This window comes from Macrotis lagotis, chromosome 2, assembly GCF_037893015.1.
Source record: "Macrotis lagotis isolate mMagLag1 chromosome 2, bilby.v1.9.chrom.fasta, whole genome shotgun sequence".
Classification (NCBI taxonomy): domain Eukaryota; kingdom Metazoa; phylum Chordata; class Mammalia; order Peramelemorphia; family Peramelidae; genus Macrotis; species Macrotis lagotis.
Genome location: NC_133659.1, coordinates 341,992,143 through 342,008,903, shown reverse-complemented (window position 1 = coordinate 342,008,903; position 16,761 = coordinate 341,992,143). Strand labels below are relative to the sequence as shown.

Genomic DNA, 16,761 nt, shown 5'->3' with positions numbered 1-16,761 from the left:
GCCCTTCAGAACTGAAAGCAGAGAAGGTCAGCACTGTGAGCGACTCGGTCGCTCATTGGTCAGTCTCTTTGCTTATCATACTGGAAAGCCCAGGCCCCTCATTCAGTGGGATCAGAGCCAGATGGACAAGAATGAAGCTTTCTCAACATTCCTCTGAGCTCATCCCACAAAACCACCTTCTTGTGTTTAAAACTATCCACAAATTCACCTGGACAGAATTTTTTATAGATCAGGTCTTGCTTCCTGCCTGGAAAAGGGCATCTAAGCCTAAGGCCTCCCTCCCTCTCCCCCTCCCGGCTTTCCTTTTCCGTCTGCAATAACCTGGTACCAGCCAGCCTTCCCGGCTTGATTCTGATGCTTCTCTCCATATACCCAAGACTCTTAGAAATCTTTTTTCTTTCCCCACAAACTCTCTCCTCTTCTGAACTGTCCTATTGCTGTTAAGGCAGCATCATTGTTATTTTCAGTGTTTTTGTACACTCTGTATTTCCTCTCTCATCCTACCCAGCATAGTATCTGTTGTACAGCGGGTGCTTAATAATTTCATCCTGGTTGATTAATGGGTTGATTGATGCACAAAGCACTAGGATGAGTCTGTGACTCCCAGTGAATGTCACCATCTAGTGGCTAAAAGACCAGTGAGTCATTTTTTTCTTTTTCTTTAATTTATTTACACATTACTAAAATATTCTTGTTTAAGAGTAAACATAATACCCCTCTGCCACAAAAATATAAAACCTCATGAGAAATAAAGTAAAATAAAGAGAAAAAAATCTGTCTGTGTTCTGATACCATCAGCTCTGTCACGGGTAGATCACTTTAACATAAAACCACCATAGTAGTTACTTCCATATGTTTCCACAATTGCTGTTGCTGATTGTAACTCCCTCCATCCATTCCTCCCCACTACCATCTATTGTATTTTTTCTCTCCTTTCACTCTGTCCCTCTTCAAAAATGTGCTGTGGGGTAGCTGAGTGGGGTAGCCGAGTGGCACAGGAGTCAGAGCACTGGCCCTGGGACCAGGAGGCCCCAAGCCTACATCCCACCCCAGAGACCCAGCAACCACCTGGTCCCATGGTTCCAGACATGCCACCCAATCCCAGCACTTTGCAAAAAGTAAAAAAGAAAATGTGCTATATTTGACTACCCTCTCCTATGATCTACCCTCTTCTCTATCACCACATCGCCCCCTCCCCCGTCCCCCTTCTCTTTTTCCTCTAGATAGCTAAACCCTATTGAGTGTCTATACTGTTTCCTCTCTGAGCCATTTCCAATGATAATGAAGTCTCGCTCATCCCCCCTCACCTTCCCCCCTTCCATACCACTGCAATAGCAACATGAAATATCTTTTTTTTTAGGTTTTTGCAAGGCAAATGGGGTTATGTGGCTTGCCCAAGGCCACACAGCTAGGTCATTAAGTGTCTGAGACCAGATTGGAACCCAGGTGCTCCTGACTCCAAGGCCGGTGCTTTATCCACTGCGCCACCCAGCCGCCCCTTACGCTTGATCTCTTGCACAGTCCCATGATGGAGGCCAGTAGGGGAACGGGCAGCCCTGTCACTAGTTGGTGGGAGAGTCAGGAATAGAAAGCCTTCCATGTATTCTGTCTAGTGGTTGTTCTACTGGACCCATAGGCGAACTGACTACATGTGAGAACTGGGCTGTCTTCGAAGCCTTCATAGGCATGGGGCAGTTTCCAGCTCATTCTCAGTAAGAACGAGAGCTGTCTCAGGAGAGAGGGGTTCCCTCATAATCATAATGATCATCGATAGCTACCAACACAGCAAGTCAAAGGAGAACCAGAAACAGAGTGGCATGATAGCATTCAGAGGCATGCCACCAGCTGAAGGAGGAAAACAAGTTAGTAAAGTAATTCCCCAGGAAGTCCTCTCCTCCTCTCAATGGGCCCTCACAGCAGATCTGGGGGCAGGCCGGCTATGGACCATGCTCATGCTCTTGTCATTGTCTCATCACCAGCTCTCACTGTCAGTGCCAGTTCCCTTCCAACTACGTGACCATTGCTCAAGATTGCTTCTCTGGAATTCTGAAGGGGGATTCCCATTCACACAGAGGGAGGAGTTTCCTGCAACCTACAGGACAAAAACCTAAACCTTTGGGCAAAGTCTGAGCTTCTGGAGTTTCAAATCCTTTCTCTGCCAACTGACTGAGACCCTTCCCAGGATACATCTGTGACTCCATGATTTCCCTCCAGCTGTTGTCTTTGTCTTTCTCAAATTTTAACAAATCACTTTGGTCTCTCTCTCATCCCTTTCACTCCCTAACGTTTGAAGCAATAACTAGCATTTCTATAGTGCCTGTTAGGCTTTCTTGTGTCATTTCAGTAGATTGGGAATTTCTTGAGGGCAAGGATTGTTATTTTCTTTGGCTCTCTCGTGCTGAGTCAGTGTCTAGGTCTAATAAATGTTTTCTGAATTCCTGAACTGAGGCTTCGCCTATGCTTTGATCTTCCTGTACCCTCATCTTCCCTGTGCATTTGGGTAGTCCATTCCCTGTTCCTGCCATGTTTTTGTATGTTCAAATACTTTATTTCCTTCTTGATCCAGGCCAGGTACTGCCTTCTCCATGAAACCAGGCCCATCTCCCCAGCTGAGCATGATGGCTCATTCTAATAATTTGCTTTATAGCCCTTGGACCAGACCTTTCCTTACTAATCATCTGATTTTTCCCTTTAGATCTATAAAAGTACACTACTAGGATCATCCCTGATTAACCCCCGAAAACAAACCAGCCCCCATGAAAGGGCCTTGAAGGATGATCAATTATGATCTGATTTTCAGGAGCCAAAATGTATTTCAACTCCACTACTTCTTCATTTTGCTCTCACTTGGACTTGGACCTTGGGAATTTGGTGTTTGTAACTCCTCAATGGAGAAATGCTATAAGGACCAGAAACTCATTTCTTAAGATTATGAAACAATTATACTCTTATATAGCATTTTCTGGTTTGCAAAGTGCTTTCTATACAATAAAAAATGCTTTTCCAACAATCCCTGACAATAATCCCAGGAAATAGGCTGCCTCTTGTCATCATTTTATGGCAAGGCCCAAGGAAAAGAAAAACTTACTCAGGACACCCAGTCTGTAAGCGGGAGAGTGAAGACTCTAATCCAGGAGTTTGTATTCTGAGTTGAGGGTAGCCCCTACTGGGGCTGCTTCCCAAACAGGGCCCTCTCCTTAAGTCTCTTAGGGCATGAATCAAGGCCCTGTTTATCACTGGCCTCATTTGACAGAGGAAGAAACTGAGGTCCAGAGAGGAGGAATACCCAAAGTCAGGGAGTTAGACATTTATGCCTTCTGCCTTCAAAGCCATTTTTTTTTCACAATTGTCTGGACTTCTTCCATGACTGGACAGACCAGATAGGATTTGGATCCTGTGATCTTGCCCAGGAAAGATGGTTAGGGTACCACCTCCTAGGAGATGTCTAGGGAAGGGGTTGTTCAGAGTAGGTACAGATTAGCTCAGACAGAATGCCCTGAGGACTTTGGCTGGTTACCAAATTGGAACCCTGAGAATAGACAAAGGGGAAATCCCTGACCCTTCCCCTCTTCTTGCTGTCATTCTCTAAAGTGGAAGACCAGCTCTCTGAGCTCTGAAGGCTGAGAGGCAGAAACCATGAGCTTGAGGCTCCCCAGGATTCTTGTCCGTCCCACTCCCCCTCCTCTCCATCCTACTAAGTTGCCTCTGAGGTTACCTCCCTGCATAAAGCTTGTACAGAGTTGTTTACAGGTCTCTTCCCTAACATTAGACAGTTCCTTAAGGGCAAGACATGGTGCCTTTCTTTGGATCTTCAATGCTTGGCAGAGTGTTTGGCACACAGCAGGTGCTAAGTAAATGTTTGACTTCACTTGATTAGGGAAGTTCACATCTGGGTGGAATATCTCCTATTGTATCTCTTTTCTTCTGGAACTGGAATGTTAAGGAAACAGGAGAGATAATTGAGAGGAGACATGACTATGCTTAAGATATCTGAAGGGTTGTCATGGGAAAGGTTCAGATTAGGGTAGATTGTTTTGGTGGGCCACAGAGAGAGCAGAAGGTTGCAGACCAGCAAGGTTCCCAACAGAACTGGATCAGTTCTGGGATGGGCAGACTTGGGAGGTGACAAGTAACCCTTCACTGAAGTTCTTCAAGCAAAGACTAGCTGACCATTTATTAGGGATCCTGAGGAGGCACATGTCCACTTTCCTGCTCTCAAATTCTGGGCTCTGGTCAGGCTTAGACCAAAGTAAGTTGCATGTCACCCTGATCCACAGATACCTTCTTTGATGGAATCAAGACTGGAAGGACATATGAAAGGCAAAAGTGAAGTGAAGATCTTTAAGATTACTTCCTGGTCTAAAGATCAATGATTTGGGGCACTGAAGATAGCCTCACTCTCCTCCTTGGGATTCCTTTTATTTCCTCATTATGCACTGATGGCACTCAGTTCTGGCAGAGGCCCAGGGGGGAAAAAGCTTTCATTGAGTTCTCTTTCCTTTAATGGGAGTGAAGTTGTGTGGACATTATCAGGGTCTGTGCTGTGTGAGGCACTCATCAAAATGTGAATACCTTCTCTCCCATACAGAAAGTGGCAGCCAGCAAATTGTCTGAATGTCATTGTCTTATTGTCATAGAATTCTAAAGCTGCATTTTCCCCCCATGAAAAGCCATTTCAGACTAAGAGCAGGGAAGAGAATCTGACTATTGTAATGCCCAGTGCAAAGAGGTGAACGTTATCCTTTGTTTGAGGCACTGTTTAGAAAAGGCTGGCTTATTCTTGCTTCAAATGAAAAGATGCAAGAAATGTGCAAGGGAGGGGGAAGTGAATTTATCTCTGGCCACAAGATGAATAAGGGTACAATTCATGAATTCTTGAGAAGCATTTGAACCATTTAGTAAATGGTTTCTTTTCTGTGAGTTTTCTCATGACTGATATCATCCAGTACCCCAAGCTCTTTAATGTAGTGGGAATATCCAGTATGGTCTCAGAAGGAGGAACAATAAAAGAGCTCCTGGAAAAGGGAACAAGATCAGGAGAAAATGGAGAGGAGACTTCAAGGATGTTGCTGGCTGGCAGGCTGATGAAGTGTAGATATTTACTCTTTGAGTTCTGTCCAAGTGTCTGGAACTTGAGGAGGTCTACCTTTTGGCCACGGTGATTATGTTTTCCACCCCCTTCTCCAAGTGGCATCTCCTGAATTTCCTTGGCCAGGCACAAAACACCCTGGGATTTTGATACTGGTTTCCTTAAAAATCCCTCATCTCCATTACAACTCCACCATTGTCATTTTGTTTTCATAGTTATCATGGGTTTAACAGAAAGGACATGAGGAATCATCTAAATCTCATTTTATATATGGGGAAACTGAGGTGCATGTAACTTAAATGTAACCTATTCAAGTTATACAGGGGTAAGTGATAGAACTAAATTTTAAATCCAGGTCCTTGGTCTTTCCATGGTATACTAGCTGCGGACAAAGAATTAAAAACTCAAAAATTTCTGATAATCCTCTTCAAGGCTGGTGCCACAGAGAGCAGTTTGACAGTTCTGTCTTAATGTCCTTTTCTAGTTTGGTGCTGCACAGAAATAAGGGGGATAGCCAGACTGACACCAGAACAAGAGAAGGGTTCAGAGAGATAATATACACACACATACCCCCATCCATAGTCACAAAATGATACATGGGTCATTTATTGAGGTCTGATTTGAACATGCTGAATTTGTGAACGAGACATCCAACAGGCACTGATAGGGCCTTGGGTAAGAGGTTTAATGCTCTGGGTATAGATTCAGAATAATATATGTAGAAATTTCAATTGAATTCTGAGAAGTGAATGCTATCATCAAAAGGAGAGAATGGGGGGTGGCTAGGTGGCGCAATGGATAGAGCACTGGCTCTGAAGTCAGGAGTACCTGAGTTCAAACTTGCCTCAGACAATAATTACCTAGCTGTGTGGCCTTGGGTAAGTCACTTAACCCCATTTGCCTTGCAAAAACCTAAACCTGCCCCCCCCAAAAGGAGAGAATGCCCAGGACAAAGCCTTGGGGTATACTTCTACTTAAGGGGGCAGAGTGGATGAACATATATATATAAATACTCCCATAACAAAACAGACCAGCTTTCTACAACCAGCCCATTTAAGGAAGACAGACCAGGAGAATCAGGTACTGATAGTGTTAAAAATCCTAGCTAAAGGTTTCAAATAGGAGGAGCAAAGACAGAGGATATTTATAACCTGGGAAAGCATAGTTTCAGTTGAACAATGGGATTGAAAGCCTAAGGAAGAAAGAGAAAAATGTTTCAGTCAAATCATAGAGTTGCCAGTGAAAGGGAGAAGAGATAAAGGATGCTTTTATCTTGAGGGGTTGGCAGGTCAAGTGAGATTATACTTATCACTCTAGAGAATCAATTGTCCCATATCCAAAAAATAGAAAAATGGGGTGGGGGAGAAATTTTTTCCCCAATTTTTTCACATTCATTATCCCCTGTTCTTCCTGGCCAAGTTTAGGTAGTACAACAAAAGCACTATCCAAGATCTTCCCCCCCTCTTGTTGTAAAGTTCGTTGTGTATAGTTTTCCTAGTTCTACAATATTTCACTTTTTAGTTCCAAACTTTGCCTTCCCTTTCCCTCATCTACTGAGAAAGCAAGAAAAAACAAAACTCATTACAAATATGTATAGATAAACAAAATCAATGTTCACATCAGTTAAGTTGAAATAATTGAAAAAAATAAAAGAAAATACGTATCAAACTTTACTCTGAATTCATCAGTTTTCTACCTGGAAGTGGATAGCATATTTTATTATGAGTCCTTTGTAACTGCTGTCAGTCCTTGTGTTGTTTAGAATGTATGCTCCCTGAATTCAGGGAAGCCTGGAGAGATTTGCATGAATTGATGCTGAACAAGATGAGCAGAACCAAAAAAACACTGTACACCCTAACAGCAACATGAGGGTGATGATCAACCCTGAAGAGCTTGCTCATCCCTTCAGTGCAACAACCAGGGACAATTTTGAGCTATCTGCAAATGGAGAATACATCTGTATCCAGAAAAAGAATTATGGACTTTGTTATCAAGTTAGAAAAAAAGCATTATATTATAATGCAATTTTATTATCTCATACTTTATATTTCTTAAGGATATGATTTCTCTGTCATCACATTCAACTGAGATCAATGTACAACATGGAACCAATGTAAACACTAACAGAATGTCTTCTGTGGGGGGTGGGGGGAGGGAAGCAAGAATGGGGGAAAAATTGTAAAACTCAAAATAAAATCTTTCTTTAAAAAAAAGAATGTAAGCTCCCTGAAGGCAGGGATATTGCATTGTATAGATCCTGTGATTAGCATGGGTCCTGAGAGACACTAGAGGTTTAATGACTATCACATTAAGTGAAAAGATCTTTCTTTTCTGATAGACTTCTGACTTCCTGAGTTGAGCGAGGGCTGAGTGTCTCTGAGCTGGGGTGGAAGAGGGATATGATGATTTGGGTAATGGAGAATGGGGTAGATTTGGATGGTCAAGGAAAAAGACCATGATTGAAGATGTGTACCCCCAGCTGATGACAATGGAGACTTGGGGAATCTCCCCTTGGGTGAGATCAGAGGCTCTTTCTCTCCTGGTTGATCTGAGGTGTTTTGCTCCCCAAAGGAGAACCAAAGTAACGTACTGATTAGTTACCAGGTCTTTCACATTTGATTTTTGTTACATAGTGCTGTTACTGTGTAGATTGTTCTATATCTTTTCACTTCACTTTGCATTATCAATTCATACGTCTTTCAAATTATCTTCATTTCTTCCAACACAAGAGCACTCCCATCACATTCATGAGCTTAATTCATGAGCCCAACTGATAGGTACCCCATTTCCAATTCTTTACTATCATATAAAGAGCTGCTAAGTTTTTACACATAGGGGCTCTTTTCCTTTTTCTTCAAATTTGTGATAGAGACCTATTATTAGTATTATTTGTTCAAAAAGCACATAGTTAAAAAGCTTCTGGAACAGAGTTTCTCTTCATTCACAGCTCCACCAAAAGTGCATTAGTGTACCTATTTTCCCCACAATCTCTCCAACATGTCATTTTCTTTTCTGTTATCTTAGCTAGTGTCATGGATGTTAGTTGTTGTCTCCTAATTGTTTTAATTTACGTTTCTCTATTAGAGATTGAGAGCTTTTAAAAAAAATATGACTAATGATAGCTTTTATTTCTTCCTTAAAATAAATCACTATTCATTTACCATTTATAACTTGAGAATGGATCTTATTCTTGTAAACTTGACTCAGTTTCCTATATATTTTATTTTTTTAGGATTTTGCAAGGCAAATGGGGTTAAGTGGCTTGCCCAAGGCCACACAGTAATTATTAAGTGTCCGAGGCCGGATTTGAACTCAGGTACTCCTGACTCTAGGGCTGGTGCTCTATCCACTACACCACCTAGCCTCCCCTAGTTTCCTATATATTTTAGAAACATTAGGAAACTTATTTTATTTTCCAATAATAAACAATAGTAGTTTCTACCTATTATTTTCTGTAAGGTTTTGAATTTTACAATTCCCCCCCACACCCTCCTTTCCCTTCCCCCACCTCCTCACAGAAGGCAGTCCAATAGTCTTTACATTGTTTCATTAGGAAACTTATTGTAGTTTTTCCCTGAGCTTTTCTTCTAATTTTAGCTGCATTGGTTTTGCTTGTGCAAAACTTATGCTCTCTATCAATTGTTTGGTCATGAACTTTTTTCTACCCCAAATAACTGAAATGTAATTTTTTCCATGCCTGCCCCTCTAATTTGCTAATATCATGTCTAAATCATATACCTATTTTGAGCTTATTTTGGAGATTTTGGTCTCTGCCTTACTTCTGCCAGACTCCTTCCTAGTTTTCTTAACAGCTCTCATCAAATAGTGAGTTCTTGTTCCAACAGATGGGATTTTTGGATTTATCAATAGGTTATTGTGCTCATATGAGGTTACAGAGTGTGAACCAATGATTCGCAAGACTCTGTAGTATAGTTTGAAGTACTGCTAGCTTTCCTTCCCATTTAAAAACAATTCATTCTCTTAAAGTTCTTTCTGTTGCTCATTCAGGTAAATTTCATGTTCTTCCCATTAAGTAATTCTTTGGAAATTAGGTTGGTATAATGCTGAAAAATCAATCTAGGTGTCATTTTTATTATACTTCCTAGGCATATCTATGAGCAACCAGCATTTCTCCTTAGATGTGTTTGGGTGAAGTGTTTTGTAACTGTGTTCATTATAGTTCCTGTACCTTGCCAAGTAGATTCCCAAATATTTTACATTATCTATAGTTATTTCAACTGGAATTTATATTTCTTCTGGCAGGGTTTTGTTGGTAGTATACTGACATGCTGATGATTTGTATGAGTTTATTTTATATCCTGCAACCTGCTGCAACTGTTTCTATCAGTTTCTTAGTTAAATCTCTAGGGTTGTCCAAGTAAATCATACTATATACAAAGAATGAGCTTTGCTTCCTTGCTACCTGTTTATTATCTCAGTATTTCTTCCTATCTCACCACTAGGTCTAGCACTTCTTGCACAATACTGAACAGTAATATTGGTGGTAAGACATCTTTGCTTCTCATCTGATTTTATTGGAAAGGTTTCTTTCTAGCTTATCCCCATTCTAATGCTTCTGTTTTTAGATATACTAATTTCAAGCTCCATATATTCCTTTGCTTTTTATTTTTAAAACATGAATTTATGTTGTATTTTGTCTAAAGCTTTTCCTCTATTAAAACAATCATGCAATTGTTGTTAATAAAGTCAATTACAGTTTTCCAAATATTGAACCAGTTACGCATTTCTAGTATAAACCCAGTCTGGACATAGTATATAATCTTTGTGGTATACTTATAATCTCTAAGAGAATATTATTTTTTTTAGGTTTTTGCAAGGCAAATGGGGTTAAGTGGCTTGCCCAAGGCCACACAGTTAGGTAATTATTAAGTGTCTGAGATCGGATTTGAACCCAGGTACTCCTGACTCCAAGGCCAGTGCTTTATCCACTATGCCACCTAGCTGTCCTAAGAAAGTATTTTTAAAAAATTAAAATTCATGAGGGAAATTGATCTGTAGTATTTTTCTGTTTTGACTCATTTTGATTTAGGTTATCAATATCTTTGTACAGTGGAATCTGGTAGGATTCTTTTTCAATCTATGTAATGTTGGAGTTTTTATTTAAATACATAGTAAAATTCACTTGCAAATCCATCTAGTTTTGGGTTTCTTAGGGAGCTCATGCATACCTTGTTTGATGTCTTTTTCTAAGGTAGGGATACTTATTCTATTTAATGTTCTGTTGATCTGGGCAATTTACATTTTAAAAAAATTCATCCATCTCTCTAAGATTGTTAATGTTACTACTGTTCTATTAGAAACCAGGAGGGATGGGAATTCAGAGAAGCCTGAAAGGATTTGCATGAACAGATGCTGAGAGAGATGAGCAGAACCAAAAGAACACTGTACATCCTAACAGCAATATGGGGGTGATGATCAACTTTAATAGACTTGCTCATTCCATCAGTGCAACAATTGGGCACAAGTTTGGGGAATCTGTGATAGAGAATATCATCTGTAGCTAGAGAAAGAATGATGGAGTTTGAATAAAGACCAAAGCCTATTACTTTGAATTACAAAAAAACTATTATCTTGTTATATAATTTTGCTATCTCTTATACTTTATTTTTATGTTCAAGTCCTCTGTTTCAATGTCAGATAACCCATATAGGTCTGGTCTTTTCATCAGTCTTCTATTCATCCAACATTCATTTCCCTTCCTGTTCAATTACACTTAGTCTTGCTGGGAAGGTTATACTTGGTAGTAATCCTAGATCCTTTGCCTTCTGGGAGTACCATATTTCCAAGTTCTCTGTTCTTAAATGATGCTGGCTGCTAAATCTTGTGGCTCCCAGGCTAACTGATTTCTTTCTTTCTGCATGCTTAAAGTATTTTCTCCTTGACATGGTAGTTTAGGGTTTTGGTTAATATTATTTCTGGGAGATTTAATTTTAGGGTTTCTTTCAGGGAATAGTAGATTCTTTAAATTTCTGTATCTGATTCAAAGACATCTGGTCAGTTTTCCTTTAATATTAGATACACACACACACACACACACACACACACACACACATATTCTTTTTTGGCTCATAGTTTTTCAGATGGATCAACAATTAATCTTTTGACCAACTTTTTCAGTTAGTTTTTTCTACAGGAGTTTTATGTTTCAGTATTTCAATTTCTTGATTTATTTTTAAAATTATTCTTATCTTTATTTTCTTTTAAATTATTTCTTAATGTCTCAAATAATCATTTGAGCAGCTAGTTTGCAGGCCTGGAGTCAGACACCTCTTCCTGAGTTCAAATCTGGCATTAAGACACTAGCTGTATGAGACCCTGGACAAGTCAATTCACCCTGTTAGCCTCAGTTTCCTTGCCTGTAAAATGGAAGGAAATGGCAAATTGCTCTCATATATGACAAGAAAACCCCAAAAGGCGTCACAAAGAATTGAATATAACTGAAAAATGACAACACAATCATTAGCTTCCACTTGGCCAACTTTAATTTTTAAATGCTACTCTCCTTGACATCACATCCCTAGCACATGGTTTATGTGTGATTTGATTTTCATTTATTTATTTATTTTTAGGGTTTTTTTGCAAGGCAAATGGGGTTAAGGAGCTTGCCCAAGACCACACAGCTAGGTCATTATTAAGTATCTGAGACTGGATTTGAACCTGGGTACTGACTCCAGGGCTGGTGCTTTATCCACTGCGCCACCTAGCTGCCCCCCAACTTTAATTTTAACATGTTATTTATTCAGTAAAGATTTATAGTTCTCTTACCAAGTTGTTCTCTTTTCAGAAACTTGTTATCTAATTTTCCCACTCTATTTTTCACTGTGTTTTTAATAGTTTTTGCTCTTTTTAACTCTTCTGGAAATTGTTGAATTTGTGTCCAATTTACATTTTTTTTTTGTTGAGACTTTGCTTGCTGTTTTCAAGACATTGTTTTCTGAGCTCTTCTTGAGTTTCTGTCATCAGAGTAGCTTTTCATGTTCAGGTTCTTTTTTTGGCCATGCTTATTCTTTCAGCCTACTTTGTGATAAGAAATTTGTTCATGTTGGGCTCTGCATGTGGTAGAGATGGGGTAGAATGTCTGGCCTAAGCTGCTGCTTTCACAGCTCAGTCTGAGGGAAAGGGCTTGCACACTTCAAAGCAGTGAGAGGTCTTTTACTTTTCTTCTAGTTGAAAATCTCTTAAGTTCCTGACAGCAGTCTCCGTCTCTTGGCTTGTGTGCAGTTTAGTTTCAGTAGATTACAGCTGGATTCAGTCATTATTAGTCCAATGGGAGGTTTGGCAGGTTCCGAGATTGAACTGATTGTTCATTGCTTCTGACCTCTTGCCTTGTTTTTTTTGCCACTGCAAGCTTATGTGTTGGCCTTAAAGATGAGAAATGAGTCACCATTTTCCCTCCGTGCTCAGGGACGCTGCTTAACTTCTGGAAAGTGTTTTGTGCCCAGTAATCAGTCAGGGTCTTGCGTTCAGTCATAGCCACTCCTCTGCAAGCTGGGTTTGTGAGCTGGAACTGGGTATTAACAGATGCCGGGCGGCACCAATCCCTGCAGTCAATACCAGTTCAGTATTCTCTAGCGTCTCTTCCAGTCCGAGTGCTCTGGTTTAAAATGTTTTCCTTTACATTCAGGAGCACTGGAATTCCTTCCATCCCCCTCAATCCAGTCTGCGCTGAGGTCCTAGCCCCCCCTTTCCCTAGCGTGCACAGAATTCTCTCCTTTTTGAAGGGGAGGGGGTTGTTTTTGCAAGGCGACGGGGTTAAGTGACTTGCCCAAGGTCACACTGCTAAGCCTGAGGCCAGGATTGCAACTCGGGGCCTCCTGACGCCCCGGGCCCTGCAGGATTCTCGTAAACTGCCCCCGTTGCCTTTTTCTTGCTTTTCCTGCTCAGAAGTGTACCCGGGGTGACTTCTAGGCCGAGAAGGCTGGCCCAAAAGACTTGCCCTCGATTCCGCTTCCCCAGCGGCTCATGCTCGTTTACTGGAGGCTCCCACATTCATTCGCAAGCACGTGCGCCACCTGAAGGAAGGGTGTAAAGGCGGGGTGTGGGCGAGTCCCGCGCCAGGCGTGACCCCGGGCCTTTGTGGGGTGCGCGGGGCCCGAGCTCTCCGCGGCGGCTCCCCGGGCCTCCGAGGCGCCCCAGCCATCGGCGGGGAACGCGCCGCAAAGCCCCGGCAACGCGGGGCCTGGCGTGCGGCTCCGGACACGCGTGGAAGCGACGCGGAAGCCCACACCGAGCAAAGGGGCGGCTTGGCCACGGGCGCCCCCAGGGCCAGGCGGGCCGCCGCGCCCCGGGCCCCGGGACGGCGCCCCCCGCCCCGCCATCCGCGGCCCGCATCTCCGCCGCCGGCGCCCGCCTCCCGCCCGGCTCCGCCCCGCCGCCGCGCCCTCTCAGCGCCTGCGCACTCGGCGGCCCCTTTTATAGGCCGCCGGACGTCGGCGGCGACGTCAGGCCCCGCCCACCCGCGTCGGGAGGCGGGGCGAGCAGAGGCGGGACTTCCGGCCTCGAGAGCCAAACTTCCCGCTGGAGGCGGAAGCGCCGCTGGGCGCCGGGCTCGGAGGGGTTTCGAGGCTTCGGGGGCGGCGGCGGCCGGGCCGGGAAGGGCGGCTCCGGCATCGGGCCCGGCCGCGTCCGGGGCGCGTCGTCCGGCGGCCTGAGGGATGCGGAGGGGCCATGGCCAGCGACGGCGCGCGGAGGCAGTTCTGGAAGCGCAGCAGCCACAGGCTCCCGGGCAGGTGGGCGGGGCGCGGGGCGGGGGGCGGGGGGCGCCGGGGCTGGGGGCGCCGGGGGGCTGGGGGCGCCGGGGCGCGGGGCTTGAGCCCATGTCGCAGAGTGGGGACCGGGGCTCCGGCCGGCAGCGGGGGGCCGGGGCCAGGCTCGCCGGCCTCAGTGTCCTCGTCTGCCCCCAGAGGCGGAAGCCGCCCCCCATCTTGGGGAGGGGGCGCGGGGGGGGAGGCGGAGCCGCGACACCGGGGCACCCCGCCCCGCCCCCCGGTGACTTGGGGGGCCACACCGCCTGCCCACGGGGCCTTCCCTGGGTGGTGGGGGGCTGCACTCCTGCCCACGGGGCCCTTCCCTCAGATCTGGGCCTCCCTGGGCCTCAGTCTCCCCATCTGTAACTTGGGGGGCTGCACTCCTGCCCACGGGGCCCTTCCCTCAGATCTGGGCCTCCCTGGGCCTCAGTCTCCCCATCTGTAACTTGGGGGATTGCACTCCCTGCCCACGGGGCCCTTCCCTCAGATCTGGACCTCCCTGGGCCTCAGTCTCCCCATCTGTAACTTGGGGGGCTGCACTCCTGCCCACGGGGCCCTTCCCTCAGATCTGGGCCTCCCTGGGCCTCAGTCTCCCCATCTGTAACTTGGGGGATTGCACTCCCTGCCCACGGGGCCCTTCCCTCAGATCTGGACCTCCCTGGGCCTCAGTCTCCCCATCTGTAACTTGGGGGGCTGCACTCCTGCCCACGGGGCCCTTCCCTTAGATCTGGGCCTCCCTGGGCCTCAGTCTCCCCATCTGTAACTTGGGGGGCTGCACTCCTGCCCACGGGGCCCTTCCCTCAGATCTGGGCCTCCCTGGGCCTCAGTCCCCCATCTGTAACTTGGGGGATTGCACTCCCTGCCCACGGGGCCCTTCCCTCAGATCTGGACCTCCCTGGGCCTCAGTTTCCCCATCTGTAACTTGGGGGGCTGCACTCCTGCCCACGGGGCCCTTCCCTCAGATCTGGACCTCCCTGGGCCTCAGTTTCCCCATCTGTAACTTGGGGGGCTGCACTCCTGCCCATGGGACCCTTCCCTCACATCTGGACCTCCCTGAGCCTCAGTCTCCCCATCTGTAACTTGGGGGGCTGCACTCCTACCCACAGGGGCCCTTACCCCAGATCTGGGCCTCCCTGGGCCTCAGTCTCCCCATCTGTAACTTGGGGGATTGCACTCCCTGCCCACGGGGCCCTTCCCTCAGATCTGGACCTCCCTGGGCCTCAGTTTCCCCATCTGTAACTTGGGGGGCTGCACTCCTGCCCACGGGGCCCTTCCCTCAGATCTGGACCTCCCTGGGCCTCAGTCTCCCCATCTGTAACTTGGGGGGCTGCACTCCTGCCCATGGGACCCTTCCCTCACATCTGGACCTCCCTGAGCCTCAGTCTCCCCATCTGTAACTTGGGGGGCTGCACTCCTACCCACAGGGGCCCTTCCCCCAGATCTGGGCCTCCCTGGGCCTCAGTCTCCCCATCTGTAACTTGGGGGATTGCACTCCCTGCCCACGGGGCCCTTCCCTCAGATCTGGACCTCCCTGGGCCTCAGTTTCCCCATCTGTAACTTGGGGGGCTGCACTCCTGCCCACGGGGCCCTTCCCTCAGATCTGGACCTCCCTGGGCCTCAGTTTCCCCATCTGTAACTTGGGGGGCTGCACTCCTGCCCATGGGACCCTTCCCTCACATCTGGACCTCCCTGAGCCTCAGTCTCCCCATCTGTAACTTGGGGGGCTGCACTCCTACCCACAGGGGCCCTTCCCCCAGATCTGGGCCTCCCTGGGCCTCAGTCTCCCCATCTGTAACTTGGGGGATTGCACTCCCTGCCCATGGGACCCTTCCCTCAGATCTGGACCTCCCTGGGCCTCAGTTTCCCCATCTGTAACTTGGGGGGCTGCACTCCTGCCCACGGGGCCCTTCCCTCAGATCTGGGCCTCCCTGGGCCTCAGTCTCCCCATCTGTAACTTGGGGGGCTGCACTCCTGCCCACGGGGCCCTTCCCTCAGATCTGGGCCTCCCTGGGCCTCAGTCTCCCCATCTGTAACTTGGGGGGCTGCACTCCTGCCCACGGGGCCCTTCCCCCAGATCTGGGCCTCCCTGGGCCTCAGTCTCCCCATCTGTAACTTGGGGGATTGCACTCCCTGCCCACAGGGGCCCTTCCCTTAGATCTGGGCCTCCCTGGGCCTCAGTCTCCCCATCTGTAACTTGGGGGGCTGCACTCCTGCCCACGGGGCCCTTCCCTCAGATCTGGGCCTCCCTGGGCCTCAGTCTCCCCATCTGTAACTTGGGGGGCTGCACTCCTGCCCACGGGGCCCTTCCCTCAGATCTGGGCCTCCCTGGGCCTCAGTCTCCCCATCTGTAACTTGGGGGATTGCACTCCCTGCCCACAGGGGCCCTTCCCTCAGATCTGGGCCTCCCTGGGCCTCAGTTTCCCCATCTGTAACTTGGGGGGCTGCACTCCTGCCCATGGGACCCTTCCCTCAGATCTGGACCTCCCTGGGCCTCAGTTTCCCTATCTGTAACTTGGGGGGTTGCACTCCCTGCCCATGGGACCCTTCAGTGGGGTCCTGACCTCCCTGGGCCTCAGTTTCCCCCCTCTAACTTGGGGGCCTCCCTGCCCAAAGGGGCCTTCTTTCAGGTCCTGACCTCCCTGGACCAGTCTACCCCTCTGTAGTGGTGGTGGGGGGCTACACTCCTGCCCAGAGGGCCCTTCCCTCAGATCCAGACCTCCCTGGGGCTCAGTCTCCCCATCTGTGACTTGGGGGGCCTCACTCCCTGCCCATGGGGGCCTTTCTTTCAGGCCTGGGCCTCAGTTTCCCCTTCTGTCTCCCAAGAGCTCCTCAAATTCCCTTGGAAGCCCCGAGCCTAATCCGTTTTGGAGTGGAGGGGACGTGCATCTCTGCCCCCATGTTCTG

At 46.9% G+C, this 16,761-nt stretch overlaps 1 protein-coding gene across 1 annotated transcript in view; it reads left to right on the top strand.

The window, feature by feature from the left end:
* The first annotated feature begins 13,610 nt into the window (after positions 1-13,610).
* TBC1D22A (TBC1 domain family member 22A) overlaps positions 13,611-16,761 on the top strand; it is a 357,164-nt gene continuing 354,013 nt past the window's right edge. Inside the window, exon 1 of the mRNA XM_074227262.1 lies at positions 13,611-13,839. Coding sequence (XP_074083363.1) covers positions 13,778-13,839 — 62 coding nt within the window. The 5' untranslated portion in view covers positions 13,611-13,777. The remainder of the gene's footprint in view (positions 13,840-16,761) is intronic.